We start from the raw sequence: 22964 nt of genomic DNA on the forward strand, positions 1-22964 counted from the left end.
CCAATCAGGACAAAGGTGAGGAGGTGGCTAGGGGCCAGGCCAGAGCGTTTGAGAGGCCTTGGCCCTGCCGCCCAGGCAGCTGGCGGCCTCATCCGAGCCCGTGTTCCTGGCTCCCGGGCACTTCCTGCGCACCCTGGGCATGAGGTTAATGAGCTGTGCAGTTCCGATGACTGCACGGCTTCCCTAACTCAGCTCAACACCTGCTGTGCCTGATGGATGGTGGCCCCACGGCCACAGAGGACCATAAGCCAGAACCGGGACAACCAATTAGGCCCAGGCCCTGGGGAATACTCCGCTCCCTTCCTCCTCCTGTGCTTGACACAGGAGAGAGAGGGAGAGAGAGATGGAAGGTTCTGGTCCTGTAGCACACTCTCCACGTCACCACCATCCCCCCGCTGAATGCCAGCTTCGGGCTTGAAGGAGCTCACGCATACTGGCTGCTGGTGCCCGGAGCTGTTCTACCTGCTTTTGTGTCCTGACCCCAGCTCTCCGCAGGGAGTGCAATTCTGATGCCAGTTTTACAGAAAAGGAACCAAGGCTTTTCGATTTCGGGCCGTTGCTCAATAGCTCACACAGCTGTTCTAAGCAACAGAGTCTGTGCCTGAAATTCAGTTGCTTGGGCCTAGGAATCCGCAGGCCTGCCTTGGCATTGGCCTTGGCATTGGTGTCTCCAAAGAATTCAACTTCGTTTCCTGGAACCTCAGTTTTCCCTTCTGTAAAATGGGACAACTCAACTAGGCACCCATCTGATTGTGTTGAGAAGAATCGAGCTTGTGAGGCCGGGACAGCTGGTTTTGGGCACTAAGACCCTGCACACAGTCCTGCTAGTGATAAATAAATATTAACACTTGCAACCAACTCTGCACAGCACCTGCTGTGCTCCAAGTACCAGGGCGTCAATTCACTGAAGCCTCAAGAAACTGGGAGGTAGGTACTGCAGGGGAAAGAACTATACCCATTTTACAGATGCGGAGAGGGAGGCTCTGAGAAGCTAAGCAACCTGTCCAAGGCCAGCTTGCATGGGTTTTGGCCACGTGATGTGGCTCCTCCAGTGTATGCTGGAGAAGGACCATCCAGGACAGGTGAGACCAGCTCTTCCATGTCCTCACTGCCCCTTAGCTTGTCTCCTTGTCTTCTATTCCTTCTGCTGGTGAACAGACCCCGCCTCCCTGGCTGGTTCTCCAGGTCTGGTGAAAAGTGGGGGAGGGGGAGATGTATTTGCTTATTAAAGATTCACTGGTGCCAATGCTATGGTGTGGTGGGTAAAGCCGCTGGCTGCAGTGCCATCATCCCATATGGGTGCTGGTTCGAGTCCCGGCTGCTCCACTTCTGATCCAGCTCTGTGCTATGGCCTGGGAAAGCAGTAGAGGATGGCCCAAGTCCTTGGGCCCCTGCCCCTGTGTGGGAGACCCAGCAGAAGCTCCCGGCTCCTGGCTTTGGATCAACCCAGCTCTGGCTGTCACGGCCATCTGGGGAGTGAACCAGCGGATCGAAGACCTCTCTCTCTCTGCCTCTGCCTCTCTGTAACTCTGACTTTCAAATAACTCTGAAAGGCAGAGTTAGAGAGAGAGAGACAGAGAGACAGAGATCTTCCTGCTGTTGATTCACTCACCAAGTGGCTGTAACAGCCAGGGCTGGGCTAGGCTGAAGCCAGGAGCCAGGAGCTTCTTCTGGGGCTCCCACACTGGGGCAGGGGCCCAATTACCTGGGCCATCTGCTGCTGCTTTCCCAGGTGCATTAACAGGGAGCTGGGTCAGAGGTAGAGCAGCCGGGACTTGAACCTGTGCCCACATGGGATGCCAGCGCCACAGGTACCTGCCATAGCATAGCACGGGCCCCTAAAGTAGGTTTTAAAACTCAAGGGACTCAGGAGCCCACCACGCTGTGTGTGTACTGAGGACAGCATGAGCTCTGCGGTCTTGCCTTAGGGTGGGCCAGTCACAAGTTCCTTCGGCTCCAGCCTCCCACTCTGCAAGGTGGAACTGGGTGGTGGTGGTGGGGATTCACGGGGGCACAGAGCACCTGCTGCGTCCGGGGCGCCGTGGGCGTGCGTGTGTACCTGTGCGTTGTTTCAGCCACACCATTTCATCCCTGCAGAGCAATCGCTTCTGTGGCTGGCCTTGGCCAGGCTGTGATAACCAAGGTTACCGCTCAGCACTTCCTACTGCTCACCTACTTCCTCTCCCACTGGGTGGAGTTTCCAACCCCATCCCTTTAAAAGGCGGGGCTTTGGCCAATAGACTGTTAGTGACTTGCCTCCTATGTGTTTGGCTCCTCCTTCAGTCATGGCCCTGAAACCAAAGGTTATGAACTTGACCTGAAGCCTAAACAGGAACTTTTTTTTTTTTTTTTTTTGACAGGCAGAGTGGACAGTGTGAGAGAGGGACAGAGAGAAAGGTCTTCTTTTTGCCGTTGGTTCACCCCCCAATGGCCGCTGCGGCCGGTGTGCTGTGGCTGGCGCACCGCGCTGATCCGAAGCCAGGAGCCCGGTGCTTCTCCTGGTCTCCCATGGGGTGCAGGGCCCAAGCACTTGGGCCATCCTCCACTGCACTCCCGGGCCATAGCAGGGAGCTGGCCTGGAAGAGGGGCAACTGGGACAGAATCCGGTGCCCCGACCGGGACTAGAACCCGGTGTGCCGGCGCCGCAGGCGGAGGATTAGCCTAGTGAGCCTCAGTGCCGGCCAACAGGAACCTCTTAGTGATGCCCAACCAAGACTTACAGACCCAGCAACAGGAGGATAAAGGTTGGTTGTTGTCAGCCATGAACTGTGGGGAAAGTTCCCTACCCTCCGTTACCATGGCAACAGCTGACTGATGCCCTGGCCAAATTCACCCTTCGAGACAACAACAGAATTCAGACCTGTTTTGGCGGCAGTGTGATGCAGTAGTTCTCAAATTCTTTATTGGCATAAATAGTTCAGACATTGGATTCTCACTAAACATTGCACTAAACACAAGAAACAGTTTAGGCTTGCGGCTCAGAGACCCACACACCGTCCAACAGCCCAAGTTAGAAATACTTTTTTGAGAAGTGTAGAAAACTTTATAAATGTCTCTGTACAAATATACACAGTGGACCCTCCACCCACCTGAATTTTCTCTCCCGGATGGCGTGTGGCCAAAGTTCCTTCCCCACAGCGCGACATTGGCAATGAGGGGGGGGGGGGGCGGAGAGAGAGAGAGAGACAGAGAGAAAAACGGGAAGGAAGAGGGTGGGAAAGCAGGGGCCCACTGGGGAAACATGAAACCAGCCTCATACAACAACTCATTCTGCAGCAGTCGGCACAAGCAGACACAGGGGGACGAAAGGAACCATGGGTCCAGGGGTGTCTGTACAAGAATTAGTCTTTATATATAATATATATATGTATAGTATTTATAGGTATATATACTTTGTGTACAGAAAAAGGTTAACAGCATCATTTACATCGAGAGAAAGCTTTTTTACAAAGGAGGGCTTTGCTGAGGGTCAGGAATGTGGGCAGTTGGCCGAGGGGACCCCAGTGCAGGATGGGAGCTCCAGGGGAGAGGGGATATGGACCACCCCAGTGTGGGAGGTTCTCGGCCTGGCCCAGCCCCGGGCAGGGGCACTCACCTGGTGTGGTCAGCCTTATCTGTCCCCGGGAGCCCCTCGGCCAGAAGGAAGAGTGTCCTGGTCTGGCTGGAGACTCCCCGGCTCCGCAGGACTGAGCTTCTGCCGTGAGGATGCTGACCCCTGCAACCCCTCCCCTCCGCCCCGCTTCCATCCCGGAAGTGGATTCCTGGGAGCTGTTGAGAAGCCATGCGGATTGTGCACCTGCTGTGTGCCAGGTGTCCCGTGACACCGCTGCCTTTTGATATCCATTCCTGGCAGCACCCTCGAGGGCTGGTGATGTCCTAAGTACTAGCAGGCTGGACAGAGCCCAGGGCATCCAAGGAATCCTCCGGGGGACTGCTGACCCCATGCAACTGCTGGGGACGTCATTTTCCACCGCGGACGGCGGCTTGGGGATTGCAAGTCGAGGCCGGCGGAGGCAGCTTCCCAGGTCCCCATGCCCATCCTGGAAGTCCCAGGTCAGCGAAGACACCCTGTGTTCTAGAAGGCCAGCCCTGACACATCTTTATAGAGGCCCTGCCAGGGGGCTGCAGGCTTCCTCTCCCCCACTTCAGGCTGTGCTGCGTATCGGGCTTGTGGCCCACCGAGACCCCCAGATCTCCTCCAGGTGCTTCTGTAACAAGCCAGTGCCTTCCCCATCACGCCCGAGTGTTCAGTTAGGGCAGGCTCTTTCTGCAGAGACGCCTGCACACTCTCAAGTGTCCCTGACCCTCGGCTTTCCGGTTGCCTCTGCATGGAGGGACACAGCCTCCCCAGGATGGAGATCACGGGGAGCCTGCAGACGCAGGGTTTCTGCTGCGCCAAGACAGCCTTGCAGGCTTCAGGGACCAGCCAGCCACCCAGGTCACTTGGGGAGGGAGAAGGCGAGGGAGGGGCAGGCAGAGAGTGCAGGGAGGACCATGCCCTGGAGAGAGGGCTGATGGACAGCCTGTGCCCAGCAGGTGCCCAGGAGCTGCAGAACCTGAGGCCGGGGCACTGAGCAGCAGAAACACCTCCATGGTGCAGAGGCAGCAGCGACAGAGGCAGGCCCCTGGGGCAAGACAGTGATCGAGAGTGAGAGCGAGAGCGCGCACGAGAGAGAGAGCGAAGCAGAGAGGGTCCGAGGCAGGGGAGGGATCTGCCCGACTCCAGCTGGCACAAAAACCCTCCTGGGACATCTGTTTTTCCAGCATGCCAGGACATGACGGGGAGAGCAATTGGGGTCCCCGTGTCAGAGCCAGGGGCCTCCTGTTTGGGGGGTCTTCCAGGGTCCAGTGCTGGGCTTGGCAGAAAGTGGAGCAGGACGGGCAAGGGCCAGGGGGTAGGTGGGCGGCGGCTCCATTTCCACACCAGATCATCATCTTGTCTCCGAGTCTGTGCATCAGCTATTCCTCCTGCCCCGCATGCTGTTCCCTACCTTCTACTCCCGTTCTACTCAGAGTTCAAGACAACGATCAGGAGTCTCCTCCTCCGAGAAGCCTTCCTTGGGGGCCTTGGTGCCCAGCAGGCAGACACACAGGAGGCTCGGGGTAAACAAATATTTGTTGACTATGTGAAGCGAAGTCCTGAGGAACGAAGGGGCAAGGGTGGCTGGGGATGGCTTGGCTGTGGTGCGGCCAGCGTGGCCAGGGACACAAGCTTTGGAAAGCTGGGGCAGATCTCCTGAGCCTGCTTCAGCCTCACCTGGGAGCCTTCATGAGGGCTGAGGAGCGGGAGGCAGGGTGGCATGAGGGGACCGTGTGTGTGTGTGTGTGTGTGTGTGTGTGAACTATGTGCAGTGTGCCCTAGGAGGATGCTCGGGAGAGCAGGTGTGCCAGGGGTGGGGGTTGGGGGGAGAGCTGGTACGCCAGGGTGGGGAGAGCAGGTGTTGCAGGGTGTGGGGGGCAGGGTGGGGAGAGCAGGTGTTGCAGGGTGTGGGAGACAGGGTGGGAGAGCAGGTGTTGCAGGGTGTGGAGGGGCAGGGTGGGAGAGCAGGTATGCTAGGGTGGGGGGGCATAGTGGGGAGAGCAGGTGGGCCAGGGTCGGGGGGGGACAGGGTGGGGAGAGCAGGTGGGCCAGGGTCAGGGGGGACAGGGTGGGGAGAGCAGGTAGGCCAGGGTCAGGGGTTCTCTGTGTGACAGGACAGGTACCTCCGAGGACCCTGGTGTCTCTACTGCAACTGTGTAATGGTGACTTGAACTCATACAAGTTCATATGCACTTTTTTTTTTTTTTTTAATCATTACAGTATTAGTATTTGCGAGCCAGGTAGAGAAACAAATGGAGGGAGATAGCTAGAATCTGGGGCCACCGACGCATCGCATTCCTGGTCCAAGATGCACTCCAGCTCCCAAGGACGCGCCCTCAGCCCGAGGTTCACCCATCAGCGGTCAGGGCCCCCGCTGATTCAGCCTCCTTCTTGGAAGATGCTTGGCTGCTGAGTGTCCCAAATTCCAGAAGCATCTTCCCAAGCCCTAGCCTTGTGCTGTGTCAGATAGTCCCCCCACCCCCTGTCCTGAGACTGCTGGGCGGGGGGCGGTCCCCAGGCTTTGACCCCAGGGGTAACAGAGCAGCTGCCCCATCTCCCTGAGGCTGTGTTCCTGCTTCACCGCCACCAGAAACAGCACGGTCACCCGGCTTGAACCGCTCTCCCGTCTTCAAGCAGGGACTGGCCAGAAGGTGCGAAGGGCACTCAGTTTCCTGGGGCAGCCCCAGACAGCAGCGCGAGGATCGCCTGACAGTTTCTGCGCTGTATGTACCTGCGGGGCCGCCGCCTGCACTCTCTGTCGCCCTCCCTCTCCCTCCCTCTGACTTCCTTTTGCTCCCGCAGGATCCTGAGGATCCTGGGGTGCAGGTGACAGGGGTGCAGCTGCGACAAGAGACAGTGAACTCCACCTGGAGACAGTTTCAGGTGTCACCAGGGCACCAGGCACCGGGCCACCACTTAACTCCTGCCAGGTCACCCACCAGAGACCACCACAGAGAGCATTGGGGAGGGAGGGGTAGGGAGTGGTGGGGGGGCGGCCCGGGCTGAGCGAGCCCCCTCCTCACATGCGCACTCTGGGGTGGTCTCCTTTTGTTGTAGGCAAGCGTACAGGATACAGTTGACTAGGTTTGTGAGCTGGAAGACCACGCCTTCACCACGCCCCCTGTGTGACCTCATACGCCTACCTGGCGGCACCTGTGTGCCCACCTGCCAACCAGGCTGATTAACTACTCCCCTTTGGAAGTGGATTAAAGGCCTGGGACACGGCGGGCGCAGCCCTTTTGGTCTTTTTGCCCTCTTTGGCCATCGTGGACCCTTGCTGCCCCGTGCCTTCGGGGCGCATGGCCTTCGGGTCACCTGCCCCGTGCTTCCTGGCCTGCACGCTCCTCCACGTGTCTGGCTCCTATGCTCGGTCTGAATCCAGATTTTCCTCTCTTTCTTAGATAGGGCCCTCACTCTCCTATGTATCCCTCTCACTGAATAAAAAGCTTAAACCTTATCATGCTGCCTTGTTCACTTGTGTCACTATTCAGAATTCTTCTCCGAATTCGTGGCAAGAACACACAGTCTTATTAATATTGCGAATTTATTAATAAGCACCCAGTAACATCAATGGCACCGCAGATGGGACTTCTAAGGGACACGTTTTCCCTATTACTCTCTGCATGCTCTCCCCATCGTCCGCCTCTGAACTTCGGAGCAGGGAGCACATGGCGCTCGGCACAGCAGGTGCTCGGGGCGTCTCGCCCTGTCACAGAGGGGCCTCGGACCACCTCCGGCCCGCATTTCTCCCCAAGCCCTGCACCGGCCTCTCTGAAATTCTCACTCTGGCGCTGGAGAGCGGGTTGCTTCTAAAGGGGCAGAACTAGCCAAGCAGGTGGTGGAAAAAAAAACAAAAACTAAGATTTGTTTTTAATCTCTAGACTTTCTGGTCTCCTAAGCCACGACGCAAATAGCACGCTGGCATCCCCGCCCGCTGCCCGCTCAGTGGTGGCAGGGAGCCTCTCCCTGAGCCCCTTGGGGCCAAAACGCTGTTTCTCATGGCCACCATTGTGCTCTCAGCCAAGGGAGATGTTATCAGCAGGATGTGGGGGTGGGGGCAGCAGGCAAGAGGAAGGAAGCGGTGCCAGCCACCGAGCTGGCTGCTCTGGCACTGCAAGAGAGCAGGAGGGGGCTGGTGGTCCACCAGGACCCCAGAGCCTTCCCTCCGGGGGAGAAGCTGCTTCTGAGCCTGCTACTCAGGGCAGAACCCGCAGAGCCACTGGGGTCAGGTTCCCTTCCCACCTCTCCGTGCAGCACTCCCCCAGCTTTCCAGAGGCCCAGACCGAACCACGGAACTCCGACTCCACGAGCAAGCGCAGCTCTCCACGCGGGCCCAGCCAATGCTCCCCTGGGCCAGGCCTTCCAGCCCAGCTGCTGTGTGGCTGGGAGGAGTGCTTGGGCCTTGCAGCGAAGCGAAGCCGTCCTGCACCATGAATAATTCCCCTGCAATCAGGATTCCAGACTCTTAGGGACCCAGTTCCTACTCCCACCCCTGCATCTTCCAAGTTCCCTGACTTAACAGACTCTGCAGGGCCCTGGCAGACTGTCCCCCATGCATGACCCCTGGACTGGCCTTTTGCAAGTGTCCAGGCCTGACTTCCAAACCCACTTCTGCTTCCCAGCAGGGACTTGGCTGGGGGGGATTGGCCTTCTCCCCCTGGGGCTCAGATCCTGCTTCTGAGAAAGGAGGGGAAGTGGGTGGGATGCAGGCTGCTCACTGGGGGCTGCCTCCTCTGTGCCCAGTGGGAAGCTAGGCTGGGATCGATTAGCAATGTCTGCTGAGAACACAGCACAGGAGGTGGTGGCAGAAGCGACCTGTCCTCCTTGGACTAGACCCTCATCCGTGGGCACCTTTTAGGCCTGGAACCTTCTAGATCTTTATCCCAATGACCTAGATGAGGGCAAAACTTCAGATGAAGATCTGCTCCAAGGGGATGACATACACACTGCTTTCACTGTTGGTCTCTAAGCCACGGTGCGTGGGGGAAGCCATGGGCACACAGCTAACTTGCCTCCTCCGTGGGAAGGCGGCGTCAGCTAGAATTTTCCCTTGTGCCGTCCTTGTATATGGAACCGCGGTCACATGTGCGGAATGAGGGTCTACCATCAGCAGGTGGGGGAGGGGAGGCTCAGGGAAAGTCAAGTTTCGTGGCGCTCAGCTTTTTGCAGCCGTGTTGAATGACAGAGCAGGAGCGGCAGGTGGCTGATGGTCACCCAGCCCCACCTCTGCCTACAAGCAACTCAGGTCATCATTCACAGTGCCCCCTTCAAAGATGCATGGTGCCGAAACACCTTTCCTGTCTCCTAGGAAGTGGACTGCAAGTGCAGCTGGTCAGCTGTCCATCTCTGTGGGCAGGGACACTGACATTTGCTCCTTAGGAAATGCAGTTCCATTCATACAGCTGGTCTTGTTGGGGACTCAGAAACCTGTCTGGAAAAACTGGGGACGATCAGCTTCCTATTGGCCTTGTAGAGATTCAACCACACAACAGGGTCTTAAATGCTCTGATAAGTCCTGCAACCAAGGAAAAAGTTTAATTTTGTTTTACCTAAGCATTCCCCATGCATCTTTATCTGGAACCCTTTCAATACTGCAGCCTCTGTCTAGCTCTCCATGAAATTAAAGGTCTGTGGAACACACTTGGGAGACAAGGTCTTCCATAGATCTGGGACACTCTAGGTAAAGTCTATTTTTGCCAGTTCAGTCCTGGGTGGAGGGAGAGCAGCTGTCTCAACCCCCTGAGATACATCCACTCCTGTTCTTGGTGATGGGGAAAGGGGCTGCCTGCTCCCGGGGGGTCTGGAGAGGGAGGTGCACTCACGGGCAGCCTCCCTGGACCAGAGGAACTACACATTTCCTGGAGATCCACCCAGCCTCTGCAGCCGGCCAGCCTGGGACACAAGTGGGAGCTTCCGCTTGGCACCTCCCTTCCCTGGCTTCCTGTTTTTCCTCTCTCTCTCTCAGTTGCCAGCTGCCAGTGAACCTCGAGGCTGGGACCACAGCATCCCCATGGACTGCTGGGATCAGATGACCCTGACGACCCATTTCTAGAACATTGGTTGTACAGCTGGAGAGCGGGTGGGTTTCTGTCTGTCCCACAGCTGCTTGGATGCAACGCAGCTAAGGGTACCCGACTCCCTGGCCCATCGTGGGGATTCAACAGGCCTGGCACACAGTAATGGCTCAGTGAACAGCGGCTGTTGGAGATGGATTGTCACTCTGTCTGCCTGACCCAATATGTCTCTTAGCTAGTCACATCTATTAAACCTAGCAGGTTCATTCGGGCTGAACACGTCACAGGGCCTAGAAAAGAGGAATTCCAGCCAATGCAGTCCCCAGGGCCCCCTGTGGCAGGGCCTCGCTCTGACCTGGCAATTCTCTCTGAATCCTGTAAACACCTACTCCCCAGCAGGCACTATACGACGCAAGGCACAGGGCAAAGACCAGGAGGTCAGGGCGACGCAGATTCCAAAACTCAACTGGTAACAGGGAACAGCATGACTGGGCGGCCCCGAGAGGGAGTCAGTGACCTGTGCTCATCCCCAGGAGTGCTGACTGGAGGGCAGAGAGGCCCACGGCGGCTCCCACATTCAGAGACCCAGACCAGCATCCGTGCCCCTTGGAGTTCAGCGAGATTCCCACAGAGATGTGTGCAGGTGAGGGGTCGGAGGGCTCGGAGGAGGTGAAGGTAAGACCAAGGTCTGCCCGTGCGAACAGGTGCAGAAGCATCCTCACCACACAAGCAAGGCCAGAAAAGCAAACAGCAAAAGCCCAGCTCGCCATCGGCTCTTTTGCCACCAAAGTATAAACGCGACCAAATGCCGCATGCCCAGCCCGAGGTCTGGGCCGGGAAATGCATTCAGGGGTCACGTGATGATCACACGCAGACAGGCCACCCATGCACAGGCTGCCACCCACAGCCCTGGAGCTGAATGAAGTCCCACACTGATGACCTCAGTGAGGGCCATGTCCTCTGGGCCAGCAGTGGCTTGACCCTTGTGACCCAGGGATCATGGGGGATCTCTGTGGTCATGGGGGTACCAAGTAACCAGCACAGCACAAGAGAAAGCTCCCTGGAGGGTACTATGAGTTGAACTGTGTCTTCCCTTTTATTGCTGCCACCCCTACAAAAGATGCTTTGAAGTCCTAAGCCCGGCACTTCAGGACAGAACCTCCTACAGAGACAGGGTCACTGCAGGTGCGCTTGGTTAAGAGCGGGGGCAATCTGAGTAGGGTGGGTCCCTGATCCAATGGGACCAGCGGCCTCATTAGAAGACAGAGGCACCCAAGAGAACCTGATGGGGTTGGGGAGAGGACGCGATGATGGTGGCAGAGACTGGATGGATGCAGTTGCAAGTGAAGAATGCAGACCACCGGAAGTTAGCAGGAGTGGAGGAAGGACTGCCCTCCCGGTGCCGGAGGGGTCCTGGCCCTGCCTACCCACACAGCGGTTTCAGATCTGCAGCCTCCAGGGTGGTGACAGAATACAGGACTGCCGTTTTCAGCCGCCCGGTGAGTGGTTGCTTGTCACTACAGCCCTAGGAAGCGAAACCAGAGCGGGTGAACCTTGGGCATACGGGTGGCACATTTGGAAGGAGATCTGCCTCTCGGGGATGGGTGAAAGGGCAAGAGAACGGAAGATGCAGGTCTGAGGACAAGTGTGGAAAAGAAAGTCAAGGACGGGAGCATTGCCCCAAAGGCCCCTAAAATTGCACAGCCGTAGACATCCCCAGGGTTTCAGTCCTGGACTGGTTTCTGCCCAAACTCCTATATTGAAGCCCAACCACAGTGCTGGCATTTGGAGAGAGCCGGCTCTCAGTCACCAGGCAGCTGAGGTGAGAGTCGGTTCAGAGGGTGGGGCTCTTGCAAGAAGTTGTGCAGGTGCACAGAAATGGCCATGGAGGTCTCAGCAAGAAGGTGGCCAACTGCAAGCCCCAGAGAGCGAGGCCTCCCCAGGAACCAAGCTGCAGACATCTCGACCTTGGACCTCCAGCCTCAAAACCTTTCGAGAAGTAACTTTGGACCGTTTAGGCTGCTCAGGGTGTGTTCGCTATGGCAGCCCCCGCAAACGCAGTGGTCCATCCAGCCAGCTCTTCCAGCCTCTTCTGCCTGAACCACCTCTGTGTCGAGCGCGGCCAGCACCTGCGCCAACTTCTCGCGGGGCAGGGAGCTCCCGGCCTTCCTCGCAGCCCACTGGGTTCCAGGAGCAGGAACGTTTTCTCCCCCAGGAATCCCTCCCTCGCTGCTGCCCCTCCTCCCCCCGGGGCCAGACTCATCCTGGAAGACAGCCCTCTGTGGGAGTGGGCAGTCTGGCTAGGAAAGCACCAGACTTGGAGTCTTCGACAACGTGGGCCACGCCATCTGTGCTGCGAGTGACTTTACCAGCTCAGCACAGCACCAGGCAGGGTCCATAGGTAGATGCGCACGTCTTTTTGTGGCCCAGTAAAGTCTCATGTGGCAAATGGAATTTGAGCTTCCTAGCATTTTCATGGCATGAGATAGTCTTTGGATTCTTTTCCCCCATTTAAAACAAGTGAAACCATTTGACAGGCTGACTGTGGCCACGGGTGCAGCGGGTCAGCCTCAGCTCTGGGTTTCCCAAGTCAGTGATTGGCCCGGGCAACTTAGACCATTCCTGTGTGAGGCTTGGGTGATCGACCGTAGGGTAGGACTTGCGGGAGGTGAAGGAGTGTGGTGTGTGTGTGTGTGTGTGTGTGTGTGTGCGCACACACACAGCTGGGCACCATGCGTGAATGTGAGGCTTGCAGGTGGGAAGCGGGAAGAAGCAAGGGCTTCTATTGGCTGAGAAGCCAGGGTAGACATGGAGACAAGGAGTTGGGAACCCCACGGCCAGACACGAGTTTTCTCTTCGTGCAGTACAAGAAAAAGCAGGGCAAAAATGGATCTAAGTGGTGATTTGGAATTTATATCTTGGCTCTGGGGTCAGGGACCCACGGAGATGTCCCCATACAAGGCCAAGAGGGGCCTGTGCTTCAGGAAAGTTTTGTGGCCTGGAAGGGCCGGCTGGACTCCGGACAGCAGAATTGTGTCTCTCAGCAAGGTCAAGGCCTCCGGGGGAATCTTCCCCTGTGGAGCCTTTGGGGAGCCTCTGGATAGCAGGGTTGGTGCCGTTTAGCAGGGAAAGCAGGCGCTCGGTCTGCCTCTGTTCACACGGGCGCAAGTTAAAGCAGCCGCCAAGGAAGCCAGGGTGGGGCAGCCGGGGCGCGGGGAGGGCCGGAGCCTGGTGTCCAGCCTGGGAGCAGCAGAGATCGAGAGGTGCGGGGTGCGGTGGGGAAGCCGGGGGATGCATGAGAAGAGGACGTGGGAGTCAGGGGTGGGCCCAAGCAGCCACAGCTGAGTGCGGCAGGGAAGGCTGGGGCTTCTCCCAGGCCCTGTCACTAACCACAAACACAGAAAAGCCAGCCTCGGGACAGCCCTGGAGGTCTTGCCAAGAGACTGTGGTGGGCCGTTTTAGTTCATTCTGGGAACAGAAGCAAGGGGGTGCAGGTGCCAGCCCTGGTGAGCATTTTAGCGTCACGGCAGCTGAGCCCTGGCTGGCTCCTCCCTCCCTCGCTTCCTCCCCCTCACAAAGGTACACAGCAAGCCTGGAGCTGATGTCCTGATGGGGATGGGGAGAAGCAGGTGGCTGGACGTGGGGCTCTCTGGAGGCTGCCGGGCAGAGCGGAGGGTCCAGGGAGGGGCTTGTTTGATGGGAGAGCCATCCGCAAGTGGGGGTTAGATGCCTCCAAGAGCCTCAGCGGTTGAGCCAAGAACCCCAGTGGTATGGATGCCCCCAGAAGAGCAGTGTCCATTTAGGACCAGTTCATGGGGGGCCTTCAGCCCTCTGGTCCCAGACAGCGGGGAGTGTTGGAAAGACGATGCAGGAAACCCCCAGGCCCCAGAGCACGGAGCAGCCTGGGACTGTGCAACGCCGGAGGAGATCCCCATGGGCCTGGCTGGATTTTGAACGCAAGCCCACCTAGGGCTTCTGAAGGCTCAGCTCCACCTGCTGCAAGGGCAATGCCTGGGTAAGGCAGCGGCGACACGGAACCAAGGCTGAGCAGTGTCCCGGAAGTGCACAGGGACCCCAGGCCTCCTGCCTCGCACCCTCTGCTCCTGCCATTGCTCTGCCTGGCTTCGGGTTTCCCCTTTGTGCCAGGTCAGATCAGTGGGCTCTGGGAACATGGACAAAGGACTCAACAGCTGGCTCCTGCCCTCCCTCTGCACGTCCCACCTGCTCCCAGCATCCTTCAGGCCGGATACTGGGAGTCTCATCAACACGGTCGGGAAAAGCCACCAGTGCAAGTGGGCAGTGAGGGCGGGCTGGAAGGCAGGGCACACAGAGAGTGTGACCAGGCGAGGGGACACAGGCTCCTGGAGGGCAGGCCACTCGGGGACCCAGCACCAGGCTGGAGCAGAGGATGCAAAAGGCTTACCCCCCCCACCTCCCCAGCAGGGCTTCCGAAGGGGGAGGGGCAGAGACATCTTTGCAAGCTGGTTACTGAGTGCACAACCACGCGGTGCCAAACACACGCACATCCCACAGACACACGCCCATCGCTGCAGGCAGGCCGACCTGGGTGGTGTAAGTGAAGAGGGAGGGCAACACACTGGCGCTCCCCACCCCCAGCCACCGCGACCCCCAAAGGCCCATGCTCTCAGGGCCCGGACTTCCGGGGGGCGTCATGAACAAGAAGGAGCTGTCAGGAGCCCCCGGAAGTCATCTTGGCCAGGGCAAGGGGAGCGTGGGGCAGTGAGGTTTAAAGGGACGATGCCATCACAGAACAGGAGACAAAGGCAGAGCTGGGGAGCTGAACCTCTGAGAGGCCTGCGGGACTGCACTTCGGAGCCAGGTGCAAAGGTACCTTTCACGTGCCATGAGACGCCCCCAGCAGTTCCTAAAAACACTTCCCAGGCCCGTACCCTGCCCCAACCTTGGCCCAGCCGCTTCCACCAAGCCGCTGCTCAGCCCTGCACCCCCACTCTCCTCCCCCCAACTCCTAGCGTGCAGCTGGAACCCACCACGCAAAGACACAAATGGCCAAGGGCCGCTCCGTAGCTGGGGCAAGGCCGGCTCCCGGGCATCAAGGGAAAGGGGCATCAGCAACCTTCCATGCAGGAGGACACACGCACAAGCAGGCCAGTCCTGCCAGCCTGGCCGCCGCCGGGCCTCTGTCCTCGTCCCACAGCCCAGGGCCTCCGATCCCAGCCTGCAGCTCCCTGCGCCGGTCCCCTGGGCCTCACCGACCGGCACCACGGTGTTCTGGCTGGTCTAGTTCGGTCCTGGCTCAGCACAGTCCGACCCTGCCCGAGAAGAAGGGCACAAGTCTGGGGTGCAGGGCAGCTGCCATGCGCAGTGGCTGGTGGGGGCTGGACCCGCTGATCGTGAGCCTCTGGCCTCCTAGGCTGGCAGAGGGCAGAGCAGGGAGGGAGAGGCGGCTCGGACGCCGAGGCAGCTGGACGCCGTCCCGTAGTCGGTTGGTCACAGCCTGCGGGGCGGGGAGGGGAGGGGAGAGGACAGAGAGGCGGTGAGAAGTCACAGGGAGAGGACAATGCTGTGCTGTGTGCATCAGCGCCTTCTCAGAGGGCCAGGTGGTTTGAGGTGAGCTGGGGCTGTTCCCTCCCAGGAAACACGGCAAGGACTCTGCCCACTGAGGTCCTAGCGCGCGGGGGGCTCCAGGCCTCAGGGTGCACACACGCAGTCTCATTTAAGCCCGAGAACAGCCTGTGATGCGGGCACTGTGAGCCCTTTCTGCACGTGAAGGCGCTGAGGCTCAGAGAGGCCTGGGGTTTGGTCCCAGGGAAGCAGCATGTTCCGGATCTGAATCCAGAACTCTCTGGCTCTGAGCACACAGCTGTGACCGAGGGCTGGTCACCGAGGGTGTGGGCTGGCGGGGGCTCAGGGAGGGCTGGAGACACAGCAGGAGGGGGTGGGAGCAGGACCTGCCCCCTGGACTCCTGCTACCAGGCGTGGTGTCACGGCCCAGAGCAGCAGAGGGACCTCACTTATTCGCATGGCACCCCCATTGCTGGGATGGTACCTGGCAACCAAGAGATGCTCAGGACACAGGCGATAGGGCTTCAAAAGATGGACAAACGGAAGAAGGAGTGAATGACGGAACCCACAGTCTCATCCTCTAGACCAGGTTTCTTGTCCTGTGCTTTCTCAGCCCAGTTCCATGGCTGGCCCGCATCTCTCTCCAACCAGTGAGCTTTAAGCTGCTCTGTCCCCTGGAACTCCTGACCTCTCTTTTGTGACCTCTGGGAGGGCAGAGGTCACTGGAGGATGGCCCAGATGAGCCTTGAGTTTTGGAATGCTAGAAACTCCTGGTTCTTTCCCAGAGGCCTGACATCCATTTTCCAAGCACCTGGCGCTCCCTTTGCTGGGCGGAGTTCTGCTCCTCAGGGCCTCCTGTTGTCTGCTGTCTGCTGGCACATCCAGTTGGCTGTCAGCCCTGTTGGCTTCTTGTCAAGGGCTCGCCCTCCTTCCTGGTAGACAGTGGTTGCTAGGGTCCAGCGAGCACCTGCCCTACAGGTGGTGTGGTGCCAGGTGCCCTAGGGCACGAGTTCACCGGACCCTCACAGCACTCCTGCTCTGTGGAGAGGTCCCATGGCCCTCAGTTTCCCAAGTATGAACCTGCTGCTCAGAGGCCAAGCCACTGCCCAAGGCCACACAGCTGCTAGGCAGTGCAGTAGGGATTCTAACTTGTATCTGTTGGACCATGAAATCTGGGCCTTTTCCAACAGTCTGGGGGAAGGCTGAGAAGTTTCCACGCCCCGGGTTCAGGAAGCTCAAGGCGTGGGGCAAGGGGTGACAGAGGATCTCCCAGGACCTTTGTGGGGTCCCCTGGGAAGACTCTGACAAGTGCCACGGTACAGCTGTGCACACAGGTGGGGGTCTGTAGCGTGTGACTCTACATTGGGACACACATGCACTGGTGGGCAGGCACAGCAGTGCAGTGTGTGTATGCACAGGTGCCTGCATGCATCCTGCAATGGGCTTGTGTGCCTGTGTGTGCGGGCTCAGGTGCAGGCACGGGTTTCCACGGGACGTACATGTTCTGCATGTACCTGTGCGGCAGCGTGGAGACGGCCACGCTTTTAGGTTCTGTTTTAGGGGCTCCTCTTGTGTGCATGTGTGCGTCTAGCTGAGTGTGAGATGTGGGCAACAGGGCCCCCTCAGCAGCCTCATCTAGGCCTCTCGCCTTACAGAAACTCCAGTCGTGGAGCCTGGGGCTGGGGGTGGGGAGAAGAGACGCCACACTCAAGATACCACGTGGGGCTCCTGCCCCAGCCAGGTACAAAGGGAGGGGAGTGGCATGGAGCCTCCGAATGAGGCAGCCACAGAGAGTTCTGGAAGCCATGACGGGGCAGGCTGCAGGCCTGGTCTCAGGCATGGGCATCCCAAAAACGTGAACAGTAGAACTTGGCAGGTTCAGGGCACCACCCTGCCACATGCTGCCCATGCTCACCGGGGCATCAACCTTCATCGGGCGAGACAAGCAATGAGGTGGCTGCAGCAGCCGCCGGAAGCAAAACCCTGTGGGGCAGACTCTAGGACCCAAACCCCAGAATGGACTCCCCTGAACGGAAACCTGGTACAGAGGGTGGTGGCTGGAAGGGGTCCATGGAAGGTGGCTGGGGGGAGGTGGGTGTTGGGGAGAAGAGCAAGGCTGTGGCGACAGCCAGAGGGCGAGACCGTGGGGAGAGAGGCTCCGGGTGAAAACCTACTCTGCAGACTTCCAGAAGTGCCCGGGGTGAGACAGGCGGCGGTTCCGCTTTGGCAGTTTCTCCAGCATGTCCATGAGCTTGGTGAAGGTGGGTCTCTCTTCTTGTTCAAAGGCCCAGCAGAAGAGAAGAATGTCCTAAAGGAAGCCAATGGGCAGTGACTGAGCAGACACGGTGACTTCTTGATGACCCCTCAGTAGCTCAAGGTGTCTGTCCATTGGTCCGTCCATCTGCCCCACTTCCATCGCCATCCGTCGCCCACCCATCTAGCAAGCACACACTCACATCACCCATCCCGACCAGAGCACTTGTTCATCTTTCACCTGTGACCCAGCCGTCACGCACGCCTGCATCCATCCACCTATCCATGTACCCACCAGGAATGCATGCAGCCACATGCCCAGTCACCCAGGCACCCACGTCAGTGCACTCTCTCATCCTTCACTCAATACCCATCCATCCGCCATGCATGCACCCTTGTATCTATGCATCCATCCATCAGCCGTGCATGTACCCTTGATTCCATGCATCTATCCATCCATATCAGTGCACTCTCTCATCCTTCATCACTAAATCACCCATCCATCCAAATCAATGCTCATTCATCTGCCATCTGTCACCCATCCATCAATTCATCCATCATACACACAGCCATCACTCATCCATCCTTCTTTCCCATCACTTTTTTGAGGTCATAGACTAAGCTAGGCAATCTCTATGCCAGAAGGCTTGGAATACACGGAGATAAGTAATACTCCCTAAGGAGTCTCTCGGTATTTTTCTCAAAGGGAAAAGATAAAAGGGAATCCTAAGGGCTCCATCCACATCCCTCCCAATACCGTAAGTACCTTTCAAAATCACAGAGGAAAAAGTCTACTTTGAGTAATCTCACTGAGAAGGGTAACCTACAGACAGGTAGTCCTTTCAGACATCGCTAATTATTCCTTCTCTGGCTTATCTGTCTTCTAATCAAAAGAGAAGCTTCTTCCCGCTGTGTTTTGGGGGAAGATAGTTAATTGGTACTCAGTCTTCTCTTTTTCTGCATATCTTGTTCTGAGTTGGGTATTGCTTTAAAATTATTATAAATGTGCCAATAAAATTGGACCCAATAATTTCTATTAAAAACAACAGAAAAAGAGAGTTTCACTTGTGCCACCTGACTTGGTGATCCATTGCTAGGGAAAGCTGGGTCGAGGCTTACTATGCCCCTAGGAGCAGGTACCTGAATTGCAGGCATAGAGCCTCGAGTCTCCCTTAGCTTCAGTCCATTATCTCGCATAGCTGCGGGGCACACTTCCTTGCTCCCCCTTGGGGAAACACCTGTAAGGCAGTGCTGGGCCTGCTTCTTCCCTCGTCCCCAGGCCCACCCTGGCACTTACCGAGATTTCTTTTCCCATGCCGATCTGGCTGAGGTTGGGTTTCATGCCTGTACCCATTTGCCAGATGATTGCCTCTGCTGGTTGAGTCTTGAAAGGCCACTCCCTGGCGTGGAGCTCATACCAGATGGTGCTGTTGGTGGATATTAAAGTGGTGTTGGTGTGATCTGCTGCTGATGGTGGGCCATCCCTCGCCCCACTTTATTCCCCATGTACTAATGGCACTGGTGTCTTGCCACCTGGGACACCACCAAAGCCTTCTCAATGTCTTAGAAGTCATGCTTATCCCGGGTTACCTTCTCTGGAGTCTGAATTAAAATGAATCAAAATCTAGGACCTGAATAGTTTTACATAATGTGGTTAAGATCTCTGACCTCACCTCTGTACTTCTAGGAATTCTTTGAAAGTGAATAATTAGGCAAACAGACGAAATTCACTTATGAGGACGTTTGCCATAGCATTATATATAATAATGAAAAGGTAGAAATAATAAAATTCTTCAATAATACAAATTAGTTGCAGTTGGATAAATCCATAAAATGAAACGGAATACCTAATCATTATTAAAACATTTCAAAGACGTCTTTCTGACATGAAAAAACCTCCACATTTCATTTTCAGTGAGGACAGCAGGGCGTGGGGCTGTCTGGAAGGTCCGATGTTCCTCTTTTTGAAAGCTGTTACGTATGCATGGAGAAGAGAATAAAGCGAAACAGAGAAACGCTAGCAATGCTAACTCCAGGCTGCAGGATGGGATTCTGTTTCTTTTATTCTTGCGTTTTCTAAGTAGAAACCATCCTGCTGGGTGCTGGAGAGGAAAACCCAGCTTCGCGTCACACTGACTTGGGTTCCAGTCCTGATTCTGCTCCACGCGAGTGGCCTGACCGTCACTTCTCTGCCTGGAAGGGTCTCTTACCTGCCCAACCACAACAACACTAGAACTCAGTGGAAGAATGTTTGTCTGGGAGACTGAATGCCAGTTTGGTGCTAGAATTTTTCTAGCGGGATTGACTAGGCTATCATTGGTCTGAAACATGACCTTGTAACCAGAGAAGGAAGGACTGCTCCAGTGAGTAGCACGTGGCCATGGATGGGGCAAGGGCTGGGCAGGGGATGCAAGAGGCCCCGAGGGGTGGACAGCGGTTGAGCCACAGGATGTGGGCGTGTCACCCAACTGGACCCAGGGTGGGGGGTGAACCTCAGCTCTCTGAGCTCCCAGGAGGTGGCCTTTCCTCCGTTCTCGTTTATGTAAACTCGCTGGAGAGAATAGGAAGCTGCTCTCGACTGCTCAGAGGACTGCTGGGGTTCGATTCCCGCTTCCTGAGTCTCGCCGTGTCTGGGTGAAGCGTGAGTGTGTTCCCCAAGTCGACGTCTTGGATGACTGGTCCTCAGGGTGCTGGTGGGAGATGGTGGGTCTCAACGAGGGGCCCCTTCAGTCACTGGGGGTGTGTCCTCCGACGGGACTGTGGGACCCCAGCCTCTCTGGCTTCCTTTTTCGGGTTGTGATCGTGTCTTCCCTTGAATGTTGAGAACCGCGAGTTAAATCAATCTCTTTTCTCTATGAAGCTATCCAGCCTTGGCCATTTCCTTACAGCAACGGAAACCAGACTGATACAAAACCCATACCACTGGGGCACGGGGGGCTGGTGACGCTCAGGTGCTGGGCTGCTGTCTGGGGTGGGACCCTTGATTCTGCCAAGGGCTGTCTGGATACTGATAGCATCATGCCCGGGCCACACAGAATCATCAACTTAAACATCAGCCTGCTACAGATTTACTGAACTTCAGGTCCTGCCTGTGGTGGCCTTGGCAGGGCCAGAGCCCGTGGCCACGTGGGCCTCATACAGCCCGGACTTGGATGGTCAGGAAGTCCTCAAGAGGGTGCCAGGTGGTTACAGCTATGGCAAAGAGCGGTGCCCACTGAGTTCAGACGCTGTGCTAGGCATTATCCCAAGCCGTTGGTGGGGAAGGATCTTCAGTCTTTTCACTCTGGTGCTGACTCCTTCGGGCCTGGCTGCCTCTGGGGCCTCCCAGGGCCACTCAGTTCCTAGAGAGCCTGAAGCACTTGCCTTGCATTTGCAAACCGAGACACAGAAGTGTCTCCAGCCGGCCGATTCTCACCAGCCTGCTCCTTCCTAAGGATACCACAGCACAGGCTCCTGCTCATGCTTCCTCCCTCCTCCCCTACGTCCTCACCAGCCCCAGGGCTTCCCTGTGCCCCCCTCCCCTGACAACCCTGTTGTATGCTGTGCCCCCTCTCTTTGGGACCTGTGAGTAGTAGGTCGTCTATTGATCTTGCTGGTCTCATCATACTCGAATGATAACAAAACCTATATCTTAAGATGGGAGGTGTTATTATTATTATGCCCATTTTACAGATAAGGAAAATGAGGCTCAGGAAGGTTGGGATAAAACAACAAGTAATATGGGTGGCCGGAAACTCAATCCAGTCCATGTGAGTCAGGAACTGTGCTGTTGACCAATGTGCTTTACCGGGGAGCTCATGTTCCATTCTTTCCAAGAGTTCTTTATAGCCAGGGCAGCAGACAATTTTGGGGTGCAACCTTGCAGTTGATGGCTGGGCTCTGGTGAGAGGCCTGGACAGATGGCATGTACCACCCAGGTGACAGCGGGGAGGGCACTTTGCAGGAATCCTGCTGTTTTGGGTGCCTTACAGATGTTTTTTCCCTCGATCCTTAGGCTGTCTCGATGGGCTTTAGTATCCTTGATTTATGGTTGATAGAAGCAAGGCTTTGAGTGACAAATACATCCCAAGCCCATCGGGGCTCTGTGGCCAACAGCCCCATCTCCTGGTGTGGGCATCTGGCATAATGATCACGGCACCTGCATCCAATATCAGAGCCCGGGCTCCACTTCCGATTCCAGCTTCCCGCTGACGTGCACTCGGGGCAGCAGCAATGATGGAAAAAGGACTTGGGTCCCTGCCACCCACGTGGGAGACGCGGATGGAGCTCTGGGCTCCTGGCTGTGGCCTGGCCCTGCCCTGGCTGTTGCAGGCAGGCATTTAGGGAGCGACCCAGTGGATGAAAGCCCTCTCCTCCTCTGTCTCTCTGCCTCTCGAATAAATAAACGTTTCAAAAAGCAGCCCCATCTCCGGAGCTAGGCTGCCCCAGGTTTGAATCCTGCCTGCGCTAATTACCACAAGACAAGTCCCTGAGTCCTTCGCAGTCTCAGTTTTCTCGCCTGTCAGCTGGGAACAGCATAATCCCTGCTTTGAAGGCTGCTTGTGACGATTCCACAAGGCAGCTCAACATGACGCTCCATGCACTTCGCAAAGTTCATTTTTGTTCTAAGCCAGTCCTGAGCACAAGGTTCCCAAGCAACAAGATGCACCTAACTGGCAGGAAACCAAGAGCACCAGGTCCTTCGGAATCCAGCAGCAGCAGAAATAAAAGCCTCATTAAAACTTCCTTTCAAACCCAACTTTCAAGACAAACTCACTTGAAAAAAAATTGCTAAACATGAAAACTCCAGCGGAAAACCAATTACTTACTTTGGTACATTTTGTTAATTGCCTATTTTTTTTTTCCTTTTTGCTAAATTTACACTAAAATACACCAACTTAATTATTGCATTTGGTTTCAGATAATATCTGACGAGAGAAAGATTCGGCCAGAAGCTAACCCAGGCCAAGCGGCGGCCTCCAAAGGGGCTCAAGTGACAGACTGCGAATTGGGAGCCTCCAGAAATGCCCTCTCCGGGGTGCGTGGCGAGGAGGCAGCCGGGCGGACTCTGTCAGTGGAGACAGCCTCTCTCACATCTCCCGCTGGTGCTGGCTCTAATTGCGCACATCTGCAGGCGGCAGCTCCCCCCACCCAGCTCTCGCCACCCCCACACTGGGAAGGGAGGACCAGGGTGAGTGTGGCCACCTGGGGCGGGGGAGCAGAGACGCCCTCCTGGCTGCAGCTTCCCAGGGCACCGTGCCCCGCACCGTGGGGCTGTGTGCTGGACTTTTCTCCCACACATCCAAAGACATCCCATTCTCTCTTGTGGCCACAGTTCCTGTCTATTTGCTGGCAAGTCCTAAGGGCCTCTTCTCCAAACTCTAAGCGGGCAGAGGCACCTGCCTTCTGGCTGGCTAAGGCAGCTCACGCTCACTGTGTCCAGACCTGCTCTCTCTGCCCTCTGGGCATGCCCCCATCCTGCCTGGTTTCCAGGGCCTTGACCTTGGTGAATGACACCACTCTGCACTGGGTTGCTGCAGGCTGGAATCTGGGCCCCACTCGCACCCCAGCTCCAACAGCCACCTCTGAGTGCC

At 56.9% G+C, this 22964-nt stretch overlaps 1 protein-coding gene across 2 annotated transcripts in view; it reads right to left on the minus strand.

Moving 5' to 3' along the window:
* Window positions 1-2863: 2863 nt before the first annotated feature.
* The window catches only part of KSR2 (kinase suppressor of ras 2), a 435190-nt gene continuing 415089 nt past the window's right edge, over window positions 2864-22964 (minus strand). Inside the window, exons 18-20 of one of the 2 annotated variants that reach the window (XM_070065978.1) lie at window positions 18689-18818; window positions 17313-17446; window positions 2864-15070 (exon numbers count right to left, since the gene is read on the minus strand). In XM_070065978.1, the coding sequence (XP_069922079.1) occupies window positions 15064-15070; window positions 17313-17446; window positions 18689-18818 (271 nt within the window). In that variant the 3' untranslated portion in view covers window positions 2864-15063. Of the gene's footprint in view, window positions 15071-17308; window positions 17447-18688; window positions 18819-22964 lie in introns of those variants that run through there. The other variant, XM_070065979.1, reaches the window with a different exon arrangement.

This window comes from Oryctolagus cuniculus, chromosome 21, assembly GCF_964237555.1.
Source record: "Oryctolagus cuniculus chromosome 21, mOryCun1.1, whole genome shotgun sequence".
NCBI lineage: Eukaryota > Metazoa > Chordata > Mammalia > Lagomorpha > Leporidae > Oryctolagus > Oryctolagus cuniculus.